The sequence below is a fragment of the Dromiciops gliroides genome, chromosome 2 (assembly GCF_019393635.1).
Source record: "Dromiciops gliroides isolate mDroGli1 chromosome 2, mDroGli1.pri, whole genome shotgun sequence".
NCBI classification, from domain to species: Eukaryota; Metazoa; Chordata; class Mammalia; order Microbiotheria; family Microbiotheriidae; genus Dromiciops; species Dromiciops gliroides.
This window is the reverse complement of record NC_057862.1, coordinates 617,298,091-617,322,230: the sequence shown is the minus strand read 5'-3', so window position 1 is coordinate 617,322,230 and position 24,140 is coordinate 617,298,091. Positions and strand designations below refer to the sequence as shown.

The 24,140-nt window shown below is 37.8% G+C and overlaps 1 protein-coding gene across 1 annotated transcript in view; it reads left to right on the top strand.

Moving 5' to 3' along the window:
- QPCT (glutaminyl-peptide cyclotransferase) overlaps window positions 1–22,682 on the top strand; it is a 37,837-nt gene extending 15,155 nt beyond the window's left edge. Inside the window, exons 2-7 of the mRNA XM_043985930.1 lie at window positions 1,101–1,247; window positions 4,430–4,708; window positions 15,068–15,244; window positions 16,442–16,541; window positions 18,029–18,145; window positions 22,049–22,682. Of these exons, the coding sequence (XP_043841865.1) occupies window positions 1,101–1,247; window positions 4,430–4,708; window positions 15,068–15,244; window positions 16,442–16,541; window positions 18,029–18,145; window positions 22,049–22,194 (966 nt within the window). The 3' untranslated portion in view covers window positions 22,195–22,682. The remainder of the gene's footprint in view (window positions 1–1,100; window positions 1,248–4,429; window positions 4,709–15,067; window positions 15,245–16,441; window positions 16,542–18,028; window positions 18,146–22,048) is intronic.
- The last annotated feature ends 1,458 nt before the right edge of the window (window positions 22,683–24,140 follow it).

Genomic DNA, 24,140 nt, shown 5'->3' with positions numbered 1-24,140 from the left:
GAGGAATTATTTACTAGAGTTAAATCTAATGTGTTGACATGTAGCACCAAAGCATTTAGAAAGAAGGGAAATATATCTTTTCTGTATTTCTTTATACAGTTTCCAGCTCTTCTTGTGATGTATACATAAATGGGCAGTTTATAAATGTCATTGAAAGGCATTGACAATTACTTCATCAATCTCTGTAGTGTCATAACAAATGTGATACATGGATGCAATGTAATGTTAAAAATCACATCTTTGAATGTTGTGTATGTCTAGTATTTTAAATACTCAGAAGTTCATGAATTCCCCAAAGACTGAATGTTAATTGAACTTTTACAATTGAATCATATTTTATATACAGTTGGATAGATCACCAAAGAGATGCTATTATAAATACATTTGTAGAGTGAAGAATCATTCCTATTATGTGATTATGTTGTTGTTTAGTCATTTTTTTCAGTTGTGTCTAATTCTTTGTGACTCCACCTGGGGTTTTATTGGTAAAAGACACTGGAGTGGCTTACCACTTCCTTCTCTAGCTCATTTTACAAATAAGGAACTGAAGGACACAGAGTTAAATGACTTTCCCAGGGTCACACAGCTAGTAAGTTTCTGAGGCAGGATTTGCATGCAGAAAAATGAGTCTTCTTGATTCTGGGCCTGGAACTCTAACCACTGCACTACTATTATGTGATTAATCATGCCTTAATTTAAAAACATAATTCATGCATTTGGAAATATGTAAGTTCACACATATACATATTTTCTTTCAAAGGGTATATTAATGTATTTATTTTATTACTCTTATTCCTAGAAAGGAGTAGAATTCTTAGTATACTCACTTAATGTAACTGCTGATTATAAATGTTAACTAATAATTATGAGTTTATTAGGGCATATATTTTAAAATTTAAAGAAAATTGCTAAAATGATAAGTTCTAAGTTCTAGTTTTACAATACTTAGATTTTATTGGTTAGTGGTAGAATTCACATGTAAATGACTTTTCTATTTTTAATGTAGAATTTTTAATCTCTCAATTCTATGTTTAAGTGAAATTCTTAAGCACATTTTGTTTTGACGGTTACCCATTTTTTTCTTTCCTCTTAATATTCAGAACCAACACCAACCAGCTATCTTGAATTCAACTGATATCCAGAAAATTGCAGAAGGCACAAATATTTCTGAAATGTGGCAGAATGACTTAAAACCACTACTTATAGAGAGATATCCAGGATCACCGGGAAGTTATGCTGCTCGTCAAGTAAGAATTCCTGGGAATATTTACGATGAATAAATGATACAGACTTCTAAACCCAATCTGGGATCTTGTTCTTATAATAAAGAAGAGTATTTGGGCTAATGTCCAAATTGTCTAATGTTTATATTATTTAGATTTTCTCAACAATCACCAAAATGATTCAGCTAAGTGCCAAAACATGCAATGATCTATTCTGAAATTTTGTTTTGTGAAAGAAAGTAGGGCATTTAGTACTATAGCTTTATTTGTCAACAAAAGCCATAGTGATAAATTTGGAATAGCTAATTTAGTGAAATCATGTTCTACATTAGCAACTGAATTAGCTGGCTAATCTTAATTTTAGCCTTTGCCTGATGTATAGACTATTCATTTATAGCTGCAAAAATGCCAAGACTGCTATGGGAAGGCCCAATTTTATTTGAATTTCCTATAGAAGATTTATAAAAAGACAATTAAGAATCATAGAGGATCACAGGGATCTCTCTTTGTGGATTGTATATAATTTGTACTATTGGAGAGAGTTCCCACACTGATGAAATCACAATCATATTAACATGGATAGCATATAGAAAAGGAAAATTAAATTTTAAAAAATGATATTTTTGAAATTCAGCTTCTTTCTTTCTTTCTTTCTTTCTTTCTTTCTTTCTTTCTTTCTTTCTTTCTTTCTTTCTTTCTTTCTTTCTTTCTTTCTTTCTTTCTTTCTTTCTTTCTTTCTTTTTTTTTGGTGAGGCAATTGGGGTTAAGTGACTTGTCCAGGGTCACACAGCTAGTAAGTATGTCAAGTGACTGAGGTCAGATTTGAACTCAGGTCCTCCTGAATCCAGGATCTGTGCTCTATCCACTGTGCCACCTAGCTGCCCCCCCTCAGTTTCTTTTTTAGACTCTTCATATGCTTGACTTAGTGATTCTTCCAAATCTAGAAAATCATTTAACTAAAGTTGCCAGTGAGTTTTTAATTCCTTAATCAAATGGCCTTTTCTCAACATTCTTCCTTCTTCATCACTCTGTAACTTTGACACTATTGACCACCTTTGACTCCATAATGCCCACTTTTTGTGACATTTTTCTTCCTGATTCTCCTTCTACCTGTCTGATCATTCCTCACTTTCTCTAAAGGATTTTCATCTAGGTCAGGTTAGGCAAACTATGGCCCAAGGGTCAAATACTGTTGTCTGTTTTTGTATGGCCTGCAAGCCCAGGATGATATTTATTTTATTTAATTAATTTTTTTGAGTGGGGCAATGAGGGTAAAGTGACTTGCCCAGGGTCACACAGCTAGTAAGTGTCAAGTGTCCAAAGCTAGATTTGAACTCAGGTCCTCCTGAATCCAAGGTCAGTGCTTTATCCACTGTACCACCTAGCTGCCCCCTCATCTTTATATTTTTTTAAAAAACCTTTATTTAAAAATGTAAAAAGCATTTTTATCTTATGGGCCGTCCAAAATTAGGTGATGGACCATGTTGACCCAATGGCTGTACTTTACTATACTTTGCTGATCACTGGTCTAAGTCATGCCCATAAACCATACGTATCCCCTAAGGTTCTGACTGTCATTTCACATATTAAATTGCCCATAGACATCTCAACTTGGATGCTCCATGGACATCTTCATAGCCTGGTCTTTTCCTACCTTTCCAACCTTCTTATACTTTATACCCCCCACCTCCCACTCCCTCCACATACCTTTTTTTTTTTTTTTTTTTTTTTTTTTTAGTGAGGCAATGAGGGTTAAGTGACTTGCCCAGGATCATACAACTAGTAAGTGTTAAGTGTCTGAGGCTGGATTTGAACTCAGGTACTACTGACTCCAGGGCTTGTGCTCTATCCACTGCGCCACCTAGCTGCCTCCCCCCCCACCAATACCTTTTGATCCAGGGACACTGACCTCCTGGCTGTTCCTCACACAAGATATTCCATTTCTTTATTCCATGCCCTTTCACTGGCTTGTCCATCATTCCTAAAATGTTCTTCCTCCTTTTCTTTGCCTCTTGGCTCCCCTTTTATTGTTCAGTTGGTCCAGTCTTGGCAAAGATACTGGAGTGTTTTGTCTTTTCCTTCTCCAGCTCATTTGACAGATGAGGAAACTGAGGCAGATGGGGTTAAGTGACTTGCCCAGGGTCATACAGCTAGGAAGTATTTGAGGCCAAATTTGAACTTAGGAAGATGAGTCTTCCTTACTCCAGGTTTGGTGCTCAATCTATTGTGCCACCTAGCAGCACTTTGGTTCCTTTAGCTTTCTTCAAATCTCAGCTAAAATGTCACCTTTGACAGGATACTTTACACACATCCCGTTAATGCTAATGCCTTCCATCTAAGATTATTTCCAATTTACCCTCTATGAATCTTGAAAGTATACAGACCCATAGAGTGTTTTGTTTTATTTTGGTTTTTTTGGTTTTTGGTTTTGGTTTTTTTTTGGTTTTGCAGGGCAATGAGGGTTAAGTGACTTGCCCAGGGTCACACGGCTAGTAAGTGTCAAGTATCTGAGGTTGGAGTTGAACTCAGGTCCTCCTGAATCGAGAGCCAGTGCTTTATCCATTGCACCATCTAGCTGCCCCCAAACCCATAGAGTGTTAACATGTGAAGAACTTTAGAATGTAGCTAATTTGATTATTCATTTAATAATTAAATCAACCCCATCATTTACAGATGAGGAAATTAAGGACCAAGGAACTCAGCAATTTGCCTCAAGTCAAACTGCAAGTTGTTGGCTAAACCAAAACCAGCCCACAGATCCTTGACGTTTAGTCTAGTACTCAGTTCATCATATCACATAGTGCCTTGCCCTCCCTTCTCCTCCAACCCCTGCTATTTTTTTCTTCCCTAAAAAAAATTCCTTTTCTTTCTTAATTGCTATAATTAAGAAAATCACTTTATCGGTTGTCTCCCTCATTGATGAACATCATCGTCAACAAACATTCATTTAATAATTGCTATATGGAGGACACTTCGCTAAGTACTGGAGGTACAAAGAGATAGAGAGAATCCCTACAGTCAGAGTTAAGTTTGTCTCTAGAAAGAGAGCATACATGTTATAGAAAGGCATTAGAAAGTCAGGATATCTCTAACTTCTCAAATGTTTTTTCTTGGCTTCCTAAGATGTGAACATTAAAACACTTTGCAATGGAAAACCAAATCTATCTAGACCAGAGGCATTAGTTTCTCTCTTTTTTTTCCCCTAGCACATCATGCAGAGAATTCACAGACTTCAAGCCAACTGGAACTTAGAAGTGGATACTTTCTTGAGTTACACACCCTATGGATACCGGACTTTTTCAAATATCATCAGCACCCTTGACCCCACTGCCAAACGCCACTTGGTACTTGCTTGCCATTATGACTCTAAGTACTTTCCACAGTGGGACAACGGAGTATTTGTGGGAGCCACAGATTCAGCAGTACCCTGTGCAATGTTGCTGGAGGTAGCCCGGGCCTTCGACAGTCAGCTCCTTTCCCTGAAGGTATCTATTTTCCTCTTGTTGGTTCAAGTGAACAGCTATCTTACCAGCTGTTAAGAGTGAATTCTAGAGTCCTGGGAGATTAAAAAAGGCATTCAGAAACTTAGTCTTCAGGTACATTTTGTACTTTTTAAAATGACTCTATAACACGAAGTGCTGTTGTAAAAATATTAATTGGAAGATTATGTTATTTGAGGTACTTTCCACTCTGAATACATTCACCCAGTCTTTAGAAGTGGGAGGCTTTAATCAGTTTTACATTGTTCAGTTTTATTTGCTAGATGAATTCAAGGCAAACATTTTTGAAGGGAACACAATAAATGAGGTGGGTTGAAATGGGCATAACTCAGAAAAATATGTTCATTTCGTGTTGTTTACATAGCTATTTTATTTATCATAAATTTGGATCTGAGAGGTGGAAACTTTTGAGTGCAGCTTCTAAGTAATATCATTGGTAAAGCACTTTCAGACTTAATCTAGATGGAAAGCACAAAGCAAAAGTATGGCATTGTTATTATCTGTGAAATCTCAGCTCAATTATGGAGAGTATAGCAGAGCCTTTGTTATGCTCTCAGCTCAAAGGACCCCAGGGACTCAGATGTGATCTGTTCTTAAGAGCATATTGAAAAAAATAAAATGTGCTGCAGTGAATGAAGGTATTTTGTTCCAATATCACTTATAACCAAAGTAAACAAAACAAAGCAAAAAAAAAAAAGCCCAACTTTGTTCACAGGTAATAAATGGCCTGTTTTCTTGAAACTTGAGGGAGGATGCTGCTCTTAGCTTAATGGGGAAAGGAGGTTAAAAACTTATCATGTAATAGAAGTAATAAAGACATTTAGCTCCCTTTTATTGGATACACTATACTTGAAGAAAACACAAAACGTTTGTAGATTGCATCCTCTACTTCATTCCTTTTTGAGTTGTTTTGGCTTTTTATTTAGTCTGGTTGTAATCTCATTCTCCTATTTGCCCAGGTTAATAATAGCATGATTTATTTTTTTCACTTTGGTAAGACCTAAGTGAGTAGTAGCTTTGGGTCTATGTCATGTATTTTCATTTTTATTGTTACATTTTGGCCAGTAGGGACCTGAAAGAGGAACTTCAAACTCATCCACATAAGGTTATGCATGTATCTTAAATGGGGGCAGGGTTTTGCCTGGAACTTTGTGAGATCTGATTCATCATACTTTAGATTTGGCAAAAATCTGTTTTCTCATGACCAAACCTAGGAGGGGCTTCAAAAACTTTTTTCAGATCTCATCCACAGAGTCATAATATCACTGTGGTAAAGTCTGCTTGGGCCAATGGAAAGGGTGCTAGACACCGAGTTGGGGAACTTAGGTTTCAATTCCATCTGTGCTACTTCTTACCTGGGAGACTTTAAACAAGTCATTTAATGTCTCAAGGCCTCAATTCCTCATCTGTAAAGTGAGGGATTTGGACTAGACTATGCTGTTACTCATCCTCATGTGGTGGTAAGCAGGATTATTAAAAGTGATGAAAGCCAGAGTGTGAACTGTGTCAGGTTTGACCCTATTGAAAGGACTCGGGTTAGAGTCATAGAAGTAGATTAAATCTTCTCTCTGACAACGAAAGCAACTGGGTGTGGAGCAGCTCATTACTAGAAGGGTGACGATTAGGTGATGGCTTCTCTGACCATGGCAATCTATGAAACTAAGTAAAAAAATTCAAATGATCAGTTTGTTGTAACCCTGTCCTATTTCTTCAGAGATAATGGAAAACAAAGGAGCAGTGAATGTTAAGTCGTCCAGTATTTAGACTGTTACCCCTAAGTTAATATATCTCTCAATACATCAAATTTGAGATCTTTGTCCAAAGATCAACCCAATGATCTTTGTCCAATCAGTATACCATTGGATGTTTCAAGGACACCTCAAACTCAACAGGCCCAAAGTTGAACTTGTTATTTTTTCCCAAAAACCTACCTGTCTTTGGAACTTCTTTATTTCTATCAAAGGCACCATAATTCTCTCTGTCAGAGTCAACCAATAAACATTTAATAAGTGCTTACTATCTGTCAGGCACTCTGCTATTTACTGAGGATATAAAAAAGGCTTAAGATGGTCTCTGGCCTTAAGGAGTTCATGGTCGAATTGGGGAGACACATAAAAAAGCAGAAAAGCAAGAGGTGGGAGAGGTTACTCTCTAAGGGGCATGATGAAGTCATGATCTGAGGGGGTACAAATTTCCAAGTCATTTTCATCTTGCAGAATAATGAGTTTATGGAGACACGAGGTCCATAAAAGCAGCTGGATAGGAAATTATGAGAAGAATTCTATGGGGGGAGGCATTCTTTTTTTTTTTTTTTTTTTAGTGAGGCAATTGGGGTTAAGTGACTTGCCCAGGGTCACACAGCTAGTAAGTGTTAAGTGTCTGAGGCCGGATTTGAACTCAGGTACTCCTGACTCCAGGGCCAGTGCTCTATCCACTGCGCCACCTAGCTGCCCCTAGTGGGGAGGCATTCTTAAATGGAGAAGAATCAGGGAAAAATACCCTCTCCAATCAGAGGGATAGAAGAACCTTAGGAGCAGGTAGTACTGAGGACGTGTGAGTTTCTGAGTTGATTTCATCTTCTGGAATGATGAGTGTCTGTAGATGAGGTCTACAACCTTGGAATTATCAACTCCTTACTTTCATAGGCTTAGCAAAGTACCTGGAAGGTAATAAGGGTTTAATAAATGCTTCTTTACTTGACTTGCCCCACAAAATCCCAGAAAATCAGTGCCTGTGTCTTGTAGCTACTGCCACATTTCTCGTTTCCTTTTTCTCTCTCTGCTCACACAGCCACTACCCTAGATCAGATCCTCATTTCTTACTTAGACTATTGTAATAGTCTTCTAATTTGTCTCCCTTCCTCAAATCTCTCCCCTCTCTGATTCATCCTCCACACAGCTACCAAACTGATTTTATGAAAATGTAAATTTGACCATGTCAAACTTAATAAACTCCAATGATACCTTTTTACCTCTAGAGTCAATATAAACTACTCTATGTGATTGAGTCAGTCTATGAAAAGACTTTTACCATGTGTCCCCATATAGCTATTATAGACATTGTGTGTTGCTTCCCTCCATGTACACTGTGGTCCAAATAAACTGTCCTTGTCATCCCTTACAATGCAACTCTACCTCCTATTTCCATGTCTTTGAATTGGATATTCCCAATACCCGGAATGTCCTTCATTGTCACTTACACTTCTCAGAATCCCAAGTTTTCCTCCAGGGTTGATTCAGGTAGTACCTTTTATATAAGACTTTTCTTGATTCTTCCTCCCCTTACTCCCTGCTGCTTGCTAGTGTCCTTTTCTATCCTTTTAAACCCATTTTCACATCAATCATGTATATGCCTATAGATCTACATGTCTCCCCTGGCTAGGTTGTATACTCCATGAGAGCCAGAACTGTTTTGACTTCTGTCTTGGTGCCTAAGACATAGTAAATGCTTAATAAATGTTCATTGTTTTATTACTTGATATTAGAATAACTGAACCACATTGATACTGACATTCTACTGATAATGGAAACCAGGCAACAAAAAGTTGTTGAATGAAATGAAAGGATAGTTTACAGGTTCTTCTTGGGGAATCATACTAAGGCATTGGTGGATTTGATTTTATCATGTGTAAAAAGACAGGTGGGATACCAAATCCTCCCATATTGTGGTACTCATGATGAGCCTAAGAAAAAAGACCACCATGAAGATAATTGTAGTGCATATACCAACATTTGCTGCAGAAGATAACATTGAGAAATTCTTTGAAAAACTTGACAAGATTCTTCAAACCAAATCAATATATGCTTTTACCAGTGACTTCATTGTGGAGGTGGGTACAGGGGAAGATGACGAAATCATGTTGGAAAATATGACTCATGATTAGGAGATGTAATAAACTAAAAACTTCAGAAAACTAATGCCTCAATACTGCATTCAAAAAGAGTAAAAGAAGGTTCTGAACATGATGAGCACTAAGCAACGTCATAAAATAATGAATTGGCTATGCTTCAACAGATAGGAAATGAGTAGTTACTAATGTGGGAGTCATGTTAGATGTTGGCAAACAATCAGATCATTGACTAGTTAGATAAAGGTCAAAAGAACATTAAATTAAAAGAAAGGTTAACGATAAGAAGAAAGAGTGTGCAATTGCATTAATTTCAACCTGACCTAGTCAAATAAGCCATCAATGACAAAAGAAGGGAAATGAGAAAAAAAGCAAAGATATTGACTAAGATTATCACTATTTCCTATGAAAATTTAGACCACATAAAGAAATTGTAATAATGAGGAGCCCCAAAGAGCATAGTAGAAGGCACTCTGCCTCGCCAATAATTGATTTCCCTATCAAGCAGAAAGAAAAGTAGAGAGAGAGAGAGAAGGAAAGATGATGATGATGAGGAGAACAAAGGAGAGGGAGAGAGGGAGAGGGAAGGAGAAGATAGGGGAGGGGAAGGGAAGAAGCAGCCATGGGAAACACCAATTTAGAATACAAATTCATGTGTAAAATAGTGTGCAAGAATATAAATGAAGATTGCAAGTAGTATTGCCTCATTAAACATTAAAAAGCAGTAGAACCAGGGGGCAGCTAGGTGGCGCAGTGGATAGAACACTGTCCCTGGATTCAGGAGTTCCTGAGTTCAAATCTGGCCTCAGACACTTGACACTTACTGGCTGTGTGACCCTGGGCAAGTCACTTAACCCCCATTGCCCCACACAAAAATAAATAAATAAAAAAAAAAGCAGTGGAACCATAAACAAGATTATGGCAAAATTGGCATGAAACCCACCTAAACCACATTATCCCAAGAACATTCATAGATGACTGATGGGAACAGAACATGAATATAAAATGAAGCTGATTGTCGGTATTTTTATAACAACCAATTTTCATAATCAATTTGGACTCTAATATCTATATCTTTGATGTGCTATATGAAGAAATGGAAAAGACAAGTAAGAAGTTGCTAAGACTTGCTGGACCACACCAAGAACACACTAAAGAAATATATGCTGGAGGCAATACAATTTTGAAGATGTCAGGGGATTATTTTTATAAGATAGATCAAGGAGGTATAGATACCAAAGGAATGAAGGAAAGAATCACAATCTATATTCTTATTTTTTAAAAAGGTGATAGAGAGGATTTCAATAATAGCTAATCTACGTGCCTCTTTTCTTATCATTACATGATAAGTGCCTGACAAACATAATAGACACTTAGTGAGGCAATTGAGGTTAAGTGACTTGCCCAGGGTCACACAGCTAGTAAGTGTTAAGTGTCTGAGGCCGGATTTGAACTCAGGCACTCCTGACTCCAGGGCCGGTGCTCTATCCACTGCGCCACCTAGCTGCCCCCATAATAGACACTTAATGGTTGCTTGTTGATTTGACTTGACTCTTGATAATCTCTATAGGTATCTTTTTAGGAAAGTATGAAAGGGAAGCAGAGGTCTTTCTAGAATTATTTTCTACAGCAGATCACACATTTATAGTCATAGAATTGACTAAAAGGTGAAGAAAATATAAAATTCCTCTGTGATTATTGCTTGTTAATTAAAAAAAAATAAATCGAGTAGAGCAAAAAATGTAGTATTAAAGGTTCTCTTTCAACAAAGGTTCTTGTGGATATATTTGTATTGTCCAAGGCCTTTTTGTAAATATAATAGCAGAGATACTTAGGTTTGATGATCCTCTGATTAGCATTAAGAGAGACATGAAAGAGAGGGGCATATGCTTGCCAAATATATTTGTTGTTATCATGTAGGAAGTCCTGTTGAGAGTTCAAATGAGAGATTCCCTATAGATGCTGAAGTCTTCGGATACTATTTCAAGCCCAGAAGAAGTCAGCAAATCCAACTTTAATTGCCTATCAAAGCTAAGTGACTCACCAAAGGTTATACAGTAAATAGCAGAACTGAAATTCCAACTTAAGTTCTCTGATTCTAGATCCAACATTTTCCAATGCACTTTGCTGTCCCCTCAACTGTAATAAAAATGATTCAAAGTTCAATGGGATGTTTCCTTATAGAACGAAAGATGTGAGTGTAGGTATAGAGACTTAGATGTGACATGGTGGGAATGAACAACATTCTAGTCATAATTCTTCTACAGCTAGTAAGTAGGCAGTATCTGGGGAGAGAACTGAGACATGATAGGTGTCAAGTAGGGGTCTTCCACTGGAAATTATTCTGGAGAAATATTGGAAGAAGATATTGAGGCGCACAATTTCTAAAGTCATACATAATGTGCCATAGATAATCCAGAATTTCTAATCAAGTGCACAAAACAGAGTCCCATAAACATGGAGGATTTGGAAACAGGTCACAGTGAGCTAATAGTAAAATGTAATAGAGTAGGACATAGGTTTTTTGTTTCAATATGCTTTTTCTCCAGTGCTTGCCCACAAATGAGTTCGTGACTTAAGGTACCCAAGATGGGTATGTAAAATGATAGTTAATGTGAATACTGGAGGTAGGTGGCCTATTCCTTAGTAGAAAAGAATTGCGGTCATGTGCTAACTAGGAAACTAAGTGAACTAGGAGGCATGAAGAGAGAATGGGTGTAGAATAGTCAATGAGGAGAATTTTTAGGAATCAACAAAAAAATGAATAAAAGAAATAACAAATATAGCAAGAGCTCAGTCGAAGTTGGACAATGCTTATTTACCACAAGTCAATTCTAAACAGTTTTGTTTCTTTCTTCAGAACTTGTCTTTAGTGGCAATGGAGAAAGGTAATGATGGAAATGATCCAAAGTTAGAGATAATAGGCATGGTGAGATATTGGAGGGTATGGGAGACTACAGTGGTGATAAAAGCTGCATTGGAATAGTTGGATAAAAGAGTATAAAAAGTATAGCCAGGACAGGGTTAATGAACTGAATGAAGGGCGTGAGATTGATGGTTGGTGATCCAATCCAAGAGGTAGAGTGCCAGGTTCAGAGATCTCAGGGATGATGATGAACTCTAAGGTATGGCTTTGCTGCTTTATGGCTGATATGGAATAGAGATGGTGATTGACAGAATCTAGAAGGATAAAGAACCCTAGGGTCACAACATTAGTTGGGGGAAGTCAACATGGGGAATAAAGTCATGATAGTGGGAAATGGGACAGAAATGAAAAACAGGAGCCAGATGTTGAAATATTCTTGGGGGGGGGGGCTATAGAAAATGAGTGATAATTTGAAAAGGGTAGTTGTAGATGGATAACATTGATTTCAAATGATGAGAAACAGAGGACAGAATAAGTCTGGAAAGCACATTGATGAGTAAGAGAAAAAGTCAGTACCTTTTTCTGATATCCATTGATTAAGCACAAGTTGTAGGATGGAGGACTATTGGTAGAAGGTAGTGGGGGATGTGGGAATAGCTGGATTTTTGTTAGTGAGTAGATGAATGGAGAAGGCAATAAGCATTTATTAAATGCTTACCATGTGCTAGACATTGTGCTAAGTGTATTACAAATATTATTTCATTTTATCCTCACAACAACTCTATAAGGTCAACACTATTATGACACCCATTTTACAGTTGAGGAAACTGAGGCATAGAGATATTTTTTTAAAGCAATTTGCTTAGAGAGCTAATAGTGTCTGAGACCAGATTTGAACACAGCTCTTTCTGACACTTGAACCAGTGCTCTATCTATTGTTCTACCAATATGACAAATAAGTTCTAACATATTTCTTTCCTTTTCTTCAAAATGTTAAAAAAATTGCTGCTTTATATATATATATATACATACATATATACATGCACACATACATATATACATACATGTATATATGTATAGTATAAAGTACATGTATATTATTATAGACACATATACATGAATTCAGTTCAAATCAACATTAAATTAATTTCAATTAATCAAGCATCCATTAAGTTCCTACTGTGTGCACGACACTATGCCTAGTGTTAGAAATACAAGAACAAAAATAAAATATTTGTGCTCATGGATCTTATATTTTACTGGGACTTTAGGGATGGTGGTGGTAAAGGGTTCTTTAAAAAAATGGGCAGTGAGAGAATATTCCTAGTGAGGGGTGGTGGGGATGGGAAGTCAGAGAATGTGTAACAAGAACTAAACCTTAAAGGAAGAATAGAATTCTGAAATGCAGAGATGATGAATCTATTCCAAGGATGAAAGGAATGGCCTCTGGTATTGCATATATACTTATTAAGGGCAAGTGCTTAGTACTAGGAATAAAAACAAGAAAAATGCTATAGTTGTTGATTGTGCTAGGGATTAGCAGGGTGGGAACATTCAAGACCCAAAGGGGCAAGGAATTAAGGAGTGGATAGTCAATTTTTGAAGGATTGTGGGAAGAAAAACACACTGATACATTGTTGGTAGAGTTGTGAAAGGATACAACCATTTTGAAAAGCAACTTGGAATTGTGCAAATAAAGTGACTAAAATGTCCATTCCTTTGACCTAGAGACTCCATTACTGAGCTTATACCCCAAGGAAGTCATTGGTAAGAAAGTCCACATATACACAAAAATATTAATGGCAAAACTTTTTGTGATAGCAAAGAATTGGAAACAAAGTAGATGCCCATCATTCAGGGAGCAGCTAAACAAACTGTGCTACCTGAATTTATTAAATATTACTGTGTTATAAGAAATGTGTGATGAATACAGAGAAGCATGAAAGATCTACATGAACCGATGCAAACAAGGAAATCAAAAGTGAACATAGCAAAATTATGAAGACCAAGGGAAAAACAACTCTAGCACACACCTTTGTGGAGGTGTGAGGCCCACAGATGTTGCACATTCCACATGTTTTGATCCATTTCCAATGATTAACCCTGCTGATTTTTCCCTCTCCTTTTTCTTCTTGTTTTTTTTTTTTTGGGGGGGGCAGTCTGGAAAAGCACTGTTTGTTTTATGAGATGGCTCTATGGTAGGAGGAAGAGGAGGGATACTGGAGAAAACATGATGTAAAAAAGAAAGACATCAATAAAACTTAAAAATAAAAAGAGTAGATATTGCCCTTTTTAAAGGACTTATAAAGTCAGGACTATGAAGGTAGAGAAATGAGGCTAGGATAGGAGTAATGGACATGGAAAACAGGGGATGATTAAAGGACTGGGCATCACATTGAGGCTGAAGAGCAGGTACAGGAGTAATGAAATACTGAAAGACAAGTTTGTGAACAAAGAGGGAAATCCCAGAGTTCTGCATCTTGGAGGTAGAGCAGTTCAAAGTAATAGTTTAGTAGGAAATCTGTCTTACCTTTTTGGGTGGAGGTGGAATTTACATAAGTTGGTGAACTAAAAGGCTAAGGTGTTTGAATTGTCATCAATATTAATACTAAAGTCACCAAAGCTGATGGCAAGGGTTGGGTTGAAGAGGACAACTCATCCATATACTGTAGTCACTGAGGAATGTGTTGCAGGGGAAAGGGATTTTTACCTGGGCAGGAATTGGTCCTGACTGAATTTAGAGCAAGGGTTCCAAACCTAGAATCCACAGGGTTGGTTTGTGAACTCAGAAGGGGAAAAAAATTATAACTTTACTTTCACTAAACTCTAACTGAAATTTAATATTCCCTCTAAGTATAAATTTAAAAAAAATTACTCTAAGAAAGCATCCATAAGCTTTACCAGACTGCCCAGTGGGTCTGTGATCTAAAAAAAGTTAACAATTCCTTGTTTAGATGTTGGGATTTGTTAGCCATAGGGCAAAAGGACTAACAGATAGACAGAAACTTACAGAATGAAAAGATCCCAAGTTCCTAAGGGACAGTAATCAAAGGAAAAATGTTCCAAAGCACAATGATCTCCAAACTACTTACTACTGCAAAAGCCCATCATTTTAGCACTAATATTATTTCTGTGAAGCTACATGGCTGAGAATCATGGAACACTAGGTCCTCAGAGGAATCAAAATGACAAGATAACCAAAAGACAAAGAGACCTGCCAGGTGGGTTGCAGCAATGATGACGTCTACAAGATTCTGTATATATAACAATATCCAGCACATATGCCTGGAAAAGGAGGTCAGCTGCTAACATAGAATGAGAGCTAACAGATGTGCAACCCAAATACGCCTGTGGCACTCTGAGGAACCGGAGGAATACCTCTAGCGTATTGGACACATGCACGGCAAAACAAGGACAATAACTGCATAGGATGAGAGGGCGAAGAGGAGCTGGTATCTGTATTGGTAGAAGAAGAATCCATATTTGTTGGACCATCAAAGTCTAAGCGTATACACATGTGTGTGAGATTATATTTCCCCTTTACTTTGTCGTTTTTATTTTCAAATTTTAAAAAAGTCTTAGTAAAATTATTTTTTAAAATAACCTTCACTTTTATTGTTTTTTAAACCAGAACTCTTCAGCCTCCAGGCCAGATTTATCTCTCCAGCTTATTTTCTTTGATGGGGAAGAGGCTTTTCTTCACTGGTCTCCTCAGGATTCCCTCTATGGCTCTCGGCACTTAGCGGCAAAAATGGAATTTACTCCACATCCTTCTGGAGCAACACATACAAACCAATTGCATGGCATTGTGAGTGGGTTTTATAGAGATTTTTATTTATATAAACACACATGCATATATATGTATGTACACATGTGTGTACATGCACACACATATGTGTATTGTTGCACTGTGATATGTATATATGTGCATGTGGATATAAAATAAGTGTGTATGTATATATATACATATTTGGATTGTATGTGAGCATCTGTGTGTGTGATTTTGGAAGATATTTAGAAGTCATCTAGTCTAAGCACTGGCCTATAAAAACCTTGCTGATATCCTTACATAGGGAAAGGAAAAATCCAGTTTTGTTCCATAAAACTCCATTCTTACTTTACATGTAAATGTAGAAAGAACATATTCCCATTTCTCTCAAGACCTTCTTTAGGACTGGGGTAGGTGAGCTCTCTTTACTTTCAGTCTAGGGCTATGTGGAAGGGAAGGAGAGGGATATATGTGTAGTACTTATGGAATGTACAAACATGAAAAATGTCTAAGGCACTTCAACATTCTACTGTGATCCTGGCACATGCCTTGTCATTCTAGTTTCTTATCATTCCGTTAAGGACAAGACAATATAGCAGGAACAGTATAAGGACTTAAAAGCATCCGGAGTCAGGAAGGAGGAGCTGTAGGGGAAGGTCTGGTCTGGCCACAGCAGACAAAGTGATTTTTTTTTTTGTTAACCTCAAATGGGGTTTTATTTTGCCATTCCAGATCAAATTACAAGAAGCAGCATTTCTCCTCCACTAAATTTCTACTTTGGCATCTCACCGAGGTGTGGAGGGCACTCTGAATTCTCAAAGCCTAGGAAAGCAGAACCCAAACTCTGATAGATACTCTAATCTGGAATAGCTGAGAGCATGGGGTGGGTCACCTATGCCTCTCATCCAAGGACCTAAATATGTAAAGGCTTGTCATCAGAAGGTTGGCCACTAGGTGATCAATTCTTTAGGCCACTAATACTCATGAAGATGCCCTATTATTGATGTATGGACAGATTACAATTTGCATTTACATGGGGATTGATGACATCACTAACCCTTCAAATATTGAAGTGAGGCCTATCACCTATGCAAGCTGTTGATAATATATGTGTAATACATTTTCCATTTATACCTCCTTCCCCATATGATTCCCAATGATTAAAATATCATATTCTTATGTGAGAACAATCTACAACAACAATCAAAACAATGGTACTTTTTTTTTCTCACGTAGGATTTGCTTGTATTACTGGATTTAATAGGTGCACGAAACCCAATGTTTCCTAATTATTATCAAAATTCTCATCGATGGTTTGGAAGACTTCAAGCAATTGGTAAGATACTGCTAGTGTTATATATTAAGATGTGATGGATTCCTACTAAATCAATTGTTATTCAAATGACTATGTGATTTTATTACTGGTGGTATTCTTTTCAATCATACAGATCACAAAGTATCCATGCCTGTCCTTTTTGAGATACTCTTATCCATATCCTTCCTTAAATTTGCCATAGTAGGTAGTCCTACCCAATGTGACAAGGACCTTCTCTTGAGTTTTTGGAGTATTCAAGGGATAGCTGTGGAGCACACAGAATATCTATCCATTCTTCCTTTGGGACCAAACATCTTCTTACACTTTTCTTTCCTTTTTTTGCCATCTTCTTTTTTTGCCTTACTCCCTGCCATAGTATCTTCAATCCAATGATACTGGCATCCTTGCTGTTCGATAAACAAAACACTCTATTTCCTGGCTTTGGGCATTTTTTCTGGCTGTCCCCCATGGCTGGAATGATTTTCCTCCTTATCTCAACCTACTGACTTGCTTGGCTTCCTTTAAATCCCAACTAAAATACCATTTTCATTGTTATATGCCTGTGAACCCTGAAGAGTCTACTAGCACCATGCCAGAAAATTGAACTGCTTCCATTTGAATTGTCTTAGGAAGATTAACTGGCAAGACAAGGTACTGGACACTGAATTCCTCTCTTGTGCCAAGCATTTAAACCCTATTGTAGAGAGAACAACTCCAATAGACAGATGTTAGGTTGCCTAAGAATGGTCAAATGGTCAAAGTTTTTGTGCTGATCATGAGTGGGATTAGGCCTAAGAATGGCAGCTACGCACACACATCAGCCTGGCATGATAGGAAGACCCAGTCTTGAAACAAAACAAAAACAGAGTACGGTGAAATCCCCCAAATACAAACCAATCATTCTTTTCATCACTTTCTCTTCTGAGCTGACTGTCTTTCTGTCATGCTTGACATATCTGATAATTCAATGGACTGGTCATCCAATAGCACGTTATAGCCTGGACAATAAATATTTTTCTTCCATTTGGTTTTTCCCATATGTATTATTGATCAGATATCTTCTGAGTGTTCTCTATTCCCACTCACATCATTCTGATACAGGGGTTCTTAACTTGAGATCCATGAGAGGTCTGTGGATAGATTTCATGAATTAGCATGGTTAGGAAAAAAATTACATCTTTATTTCAATATAATTGGGTTCCTTTGTAATTCCGTATATTTATTTTATGCATTTGAAAGTATTATTCTAAGGAGGGACCAATAAGCTTCTCCAGATTTCCAGAGGAGGTCCATGACACACGAAATAAATGTTAAGAATCTCTGGCTTAAGTAAAGATCCTCACTTGACTATTGGGGAGTCTGGTCATGCTTTCTATTTACAATAAAGGCTTTCAGAATGATGTCAGAATTGCTGAAGAGATTCAAACCTCTTTGCTTATGAACTCATTTTGAACTCTGAATAGATATTCCTACTGTTGCTTACCTGGTGTTGCATTTGTGAATTGCAGAAAAAAAGCTACACAAATTGGGCTTACTTCAGGATCATCCTTTGGAGACACAGTATTTCCAGGGTAATATGTACCGAGAACAAATTCAAGATGACCACATTCCATTTTTAAGAAGAGGTAACAGATGTCCTTTTTTTTTTTTTTTTTTTTTTTTTAGTGAGGCAATTGGGGTTAAGTGACTTGCCCAGGGTCACACAGCTAGTAAGTGTTAAGTGTCTGAGGTCGGATTTGAACTCAGGTACTCCTGACTCCAGGGCTGGTGCTCTATCCACTCTACCATCTAGCTGCCCAGATGTCGTTTTTTATAACATTATAAATGTTCATTTTATTCTAGGGTTCAGAATAAGGAATTATGATTTTATGATTTGCACATAAGCTTTCCATAGCAAATTCAGCCAAAACAAAGTTGGTGCAATCAGATACTTCATCTTTTAGATGGCATTGGAAAGTATATTCAGTTTAAAGAAAACAACATAGTGGAGTAACCAAATTACTATTTCTTACTGATTATAATGTATTCAAAATTCAAATCAATATCAGAAGTTGATGAATAAAAAAATGAATAAGCATTTTAACTGCACAAAGCAAACTGACAGGATTGGAAGGACAACAGAGTAAAACAACAGAGCAGAGAACACAGAGTTTGATAAGGATCTTTTGGAATTAAATATTTTGGATTCAGCTTCAATTGTCACGTGGTGGTTGATGGGTTTTTTGCCTATGTACTAGGAGGTTAGCTGCTAAAAAGCCACAGCTTGGAATCAGGCAAGAGAGAATGAGCTCTGATTGAATGTTCCATAGAAAAGGGTAGGGGTGAAGATCCTCCCCTCTCGCCTCAGCCCAATCCTTACCTGCTCCACAAGACCGAGCAAAAAGAGGGGCTGACATATAAGTGCAAGTTCACGATCATCCTGTAACTTGCCCAGCTCGAGTTAATGGAGACTTCCCTAGAAGGTGGACGATTGTTTTCCCCTTCAGTTAGCATGGGCTTCTTTCCTAGAATTCTCATGAAGAATCTCAGCTATTCCAGCAATAACTTTCAAACACCACGATTTCTACTCATACACAGTGCCTTCAAAGAGGGAATTTACAATGTGTCATTTCCCAATAAAACTTCTGGGTTAATGGAAAGCTTCTGGAGAGTGTGGGGAGAGATGTCACATGTTTAGATGACAAAAGTCAGCATACAAGTTCTCTTAGTGATGAATATATATAGGAATCCTTTCTATGGGGGACAGGATGCCAGAGATCCAAGGCCTTAAAAGGAAGGAACTGAAGTTGTTTGGTCCTTTTCATGACCTTTGTGGTCAGTCAGTGTATCTATCATGGGACTCTCTCTATAGGGATTTTTTTTTTTTAAATGTCAAGGATAGTTCTGGATTGGGGCAGCTAGGGAATGCAGTGGATAGAGCACCAGGACTCTGGAGGCAGGAAGACTCATCTTCCTGAGTTCAAATTCAGCCTCAGACACTGACTAGCTGTGTGACTCTGGGCAAGTCACTTAACACTGTTTGCCTCAGTTTCCTCATCTGTAAAATGAACTGGAGAAGGAAATGGCAAAGCACCCTAGTATCTTTGCCAAGAAAACCCCAAATGGGGTCATGGAGAGTCAGAGATGACGGAAACAACTGACTGAACAACAACAAAAACAATCTATATGTAAGGATCCCTCTGGGCTACATATTAACTGAGTTTTAAAATATGACGTTATCCACAGTTTTTTGTATTTGTATTTATTTGGTTAAATATTTCTCAATTACATTTTTCTTTTCTTCCTTCCTTCCTTCCTTCCTTCCTTCCTTCCTTCCTTCCTTCCTTCCTTCCTTCCTTCCTTCCTTCCTTCCTTCCTTCCTTCCTTCCTTCCTTTCTTTCTTTCTTTCTTTCTTTTTTTTTTTTGCAGGGCAATGGGGGTTAAGTGACTTGCCCAGGGTCACACAGTTAGTAAGCATAAAGTGTCTGAGGCTGAATTTAAACTCAGGTACTCCTGAATTCAGGGCTGGTGCTTTATCCACTGCGCCACCTAGCTGCCCTCTCAATTACATTTTAATCTAGTTCCCGAATACTATGGGCTACATGCAGCCTGGCCCCATGTCTACTGTAGGTGATAGGGAACCACTGGAATTGACTGAATAGGGGATTGTTATGGTTAGACTTGTGCCTTAGGTAGATCAGTTTGACAGATGAAAAGTGGATGGGTTGGAGTGTGAAGAGATTTGAGGCAGGGAGACCCACCAGCATGCTTCTGTGGTAGTCCAGGTATTAGGTGATGAGGGCATGTACCAGGGTGGTATCCATGTCAGAGGAGCAAAGGGGACATATACAAGAAAGGTGTGAAATGTAGAAATAATAGGACTTGGTGTAACATTGGATATGGGATGGGGGAAGGCTGAGAAAGGGTGAGAAGTTAAAGATGACACCCAAGTTTCAAGTTGAGTAACTGTCATGATGGTCGTTAACCTCAACAGTAGTACGGAAGTTAGGAGTGTGAACTAGTTAATCTTTAAGGTCCCTTTCAGATTTGATGGTCTCTGATTCTCTGGTTTGAGAATAAGAAAGATCACAGGGCAGAGAGAGCCCAGAACTCTTAGTTGAGGGCAGGTAAATGAGAGCTCTTGAGGGAGAAAAGGCAGCAGATTTTGACATTTGGTTCTTAGTGCAAAAAGTATTTCAAGCAAGGAGAACCATGCTCTTCTCAGTTTTTCCCCCGCTGTAGTAGAGAAAGCTCTGGAGACAGGAAACCTGGCTCTAATACTTATCATCTGGTTACTGTGGACAAGTCACTGGATCTCTCTAGGCTTCACTGTCCTGATCTGTAAAGGGAAATAATAATAATTCATACCTCAGAGGGGTGTTAGGAAGAAAAGGCTTTGTAGACAACTATTACTGCTACTTTACAGTTAGCAACAGCTAGGCCATCTCTCAATGGTCAAATGAAAGTAGAGAATCAGTTGGTGTTCCTAGACTTGAATCTGGCTCAAAGTAGCCTCTCTCCCCTGAGGGATCCCATGAACTAATTCTCTTTCTCTCTTCTCTCTCCCTTCTCTTTCCTTCACTTCCTCCCTCTCTCCTTCTGTCTCTGTCCACAGATCACGTTTTATATTGTTCTATAGCAATTTATGTACATGATTTTTCCACTGAGGCAGCTAGGTGGCATAGAGAATAGAGTGTTGGACTTGGAGTCAGGGAGTCTTAAATTCAAATCCAGTCTTAGACACTTACTAGCTCTGTGGCCCTGAAGCAAGTCACTTAAACTCTGTCTACCTCAGTTTCCTCTTCTGTAAAATGGGGTTAATAATAGCACCCACCTCCTGGGGCTGTCTTGAGGATAAAATGAGAGTCTTTGTCAAGTGTTTTGTAAACTTTAAAGTGTTATATAAATTCTAGCTAACTATTCTTATTATTAGGGTTTTTTGTTTGTTTGTTTTTTTGGTGAGGCAATTGGGGTTAAGTGACTTGCCCAGGGTCACACAGCTAGTGTTAAATGTCTGAGGCCAGATTTGAACTCAGGTATTCCTGAATCCAAGGCCGGTGCTCTATCCACTGTGCCATCTAGCTGCCCCTATTATTAGGTTTTAAACTCTTTGAAGTCAAGGAGAATCTTATTAATGGGTGTATTTCATATAGTATATAACATGGTACCCTGCACATATTAGATACCCACTCAAAATTTTCATTCAATTCTGCAAAAATGGAATGAGTACCTCTTATGCGCCTGCCATTATGTTAGATGTCATGAGGATACAAAAATGAATAAGACATGGTCTTGAGTATATGAATGAGTAAGTGACTGACTGACTGACTGACTGACTGATTGACTGAATGAATGAATGAATGAATGAATGAATGAATGAATGAATATGGAGTACAAGAGGAAGGAACAAGGAAGGTATAAGCTAGGTTAATTGCTGTCTTTATGTACTTTGGTAGCCCCATCTAAAATTTTGCTTGTGGTGTGAAGACTCTCTAGTTTTCTCATCACATGAAATGCTCACTTGTTAACAAATCGATTCTTTTTTTTAGGTGTTCCAATTCTACATTTGATACCCTTTCCTTTTCCTGAGGTCTGGCACACCTTGGATGACAATGAAGAAAATCTGGATAAGCCAACTATCAACAATCTCAACAAAATCATACAAACATTTGTGTCAGAGTATCTTCATTTGTAATGCTGTGCACATCAGTAGGGAGGGGGATTAACTACTTTGAACATGGTATCAGACATTTGTGTTCAATTTCAAATTCTTACCCCAAGAAAGTTCTTGTATGGGCAATTCCTATAGAAACTTATTCTATAGATGATCTTGAATGTGTAGTCCTTAAAACCTACACTCTTTTGGAATTCTCAAAGAACCCCATTCTTTAATTTCCTCCTAAAGGCATAAATCATTCAAGGGAATAGCCTTAAACCTCTGCAGATACCCAATAACTGGATCAAATTAGGTGCACACATTCAGCTCCAAAGTCTCCAAAATAATACTTAATGGTGATGATTATGTGCAATTCTTAGAGGTAGTTTTGTTATTTTCCATATATTGAAATTCATTTTATATAAGACAAAGTAAAATCGTAGTTGAAGGAACTTAAATTCTCTTTGAGAAATCATTGTGTGGTTTTGTTTTTAGGGGTGTTTGTACGTGTGTGAGAAAATTAAAATCAGAATTAAATCTCATGTCGTGAATTTTTTTTCAAACTGGAGGATTATATTGAATGATTTTAGGTAGTTTGAACTATTTTTTTCTGTTGGTCACAGGACTTAGAGTTGGAAAAGATCGTCTAATCCACTATTTTACAGATAAGAAAACTGAGGCCCTACAAAGGGAAATGACTTGCCCAAAGTCACACAGGCCTAGTGCATCCAAACTCAAACTCTTGCCCCTACTCCATGCTGCCTTTCAAGTAAAGTTTTTTTGTTTGTTTGTTTTGTTTTGTTTTTTGGTGAGGCAATTGGGCTTAAGTGACTTGCCCAGGGTCACATAGCTAGTAAGTGTCAAGCTTCTGAGGCTGGATTTGAAGTCCGGTACTCCTGAATCCAGGGCCAGTGCTCTAGCCACTGCGCCACCTAGCTGCCCTTCAAGTAAAGTTTTGATAGTTATTATAAAATATATTCAATCTGGAATACATAAAGCAAGTTTCTTTAGAAGGGAATTCATTGTACAAGCTTTCTTTGCTCAAATATAGCACATATAGACAGATATATAAATCTGTCCACTGGAAACTCACTCAGAAATACAAATTTTAAAGTTATGGAGTTGATTCATTTTGTGGTCCTTGACATTTTTCCATATAGGCAGCTTTGAGGTTATTTGGACTTCTGCCAGAGAATCCTGGAGCCACACCATCACCATGAGCTATGTGCTTAGCATTTAGAGCAGTGCCTGAATAAATGCTAATTTCATTAGTGCTGCTGGGCAGGAGCATCACTGGATAATATAAAAAACAAAACAAAAATGAGAGCGAGGTGGTGACATGCCCAGGCTACTTAGGTTATAAGTGGTAGAGAGAAGATTTGAACTCAGGTATTTTTGGTTCCCAATTCAGTCATCTTTCCTCTGAACCAAGATGCCTCTCAATAAGAAGAGAGCTGTAGATCCTGAATGCAGAAATCATCGCAGCTGCATATAGCCACAGGTGGCTTTTTTGATGTCTTCTTTTTCTTGCTCTCTTTACACTGAATTTCCTTGGTCTCCATCTTATGCTGTTAATAGACATCAGATCATGAAAGCAAAAGGTATTTGGAGAGATAACCCAGGCCCAGAAGAACTTTTTGCCTTCAGGTGCTGTTTTCAGTGCAAGGTCGGACTTTCAGGAATCGCTTCTGAAATTGTGGAACTGATTGAGAGGAAAGTTATCAAAGTTTATTTGCTCATGTAAATTGATGACCCCATTGCCCCTAAACCTTGCATTTTCATGGACCAGGTTTAGTTGTGGCGGTGCAGGAGAGGGCTATCAATATATCATTGTGGCATTGTTTCCCTACTGAGTTTCCTCTAGTAAACCTCTGAATATAATGAAAATATAGCTTATGTCTAAATCTCCACAGATGTGAGTAAAAGGGTTCCCAGGTCATTATAAGCTCTCAAGGTACAATAATACCTATCTTGGTTGTAGGATT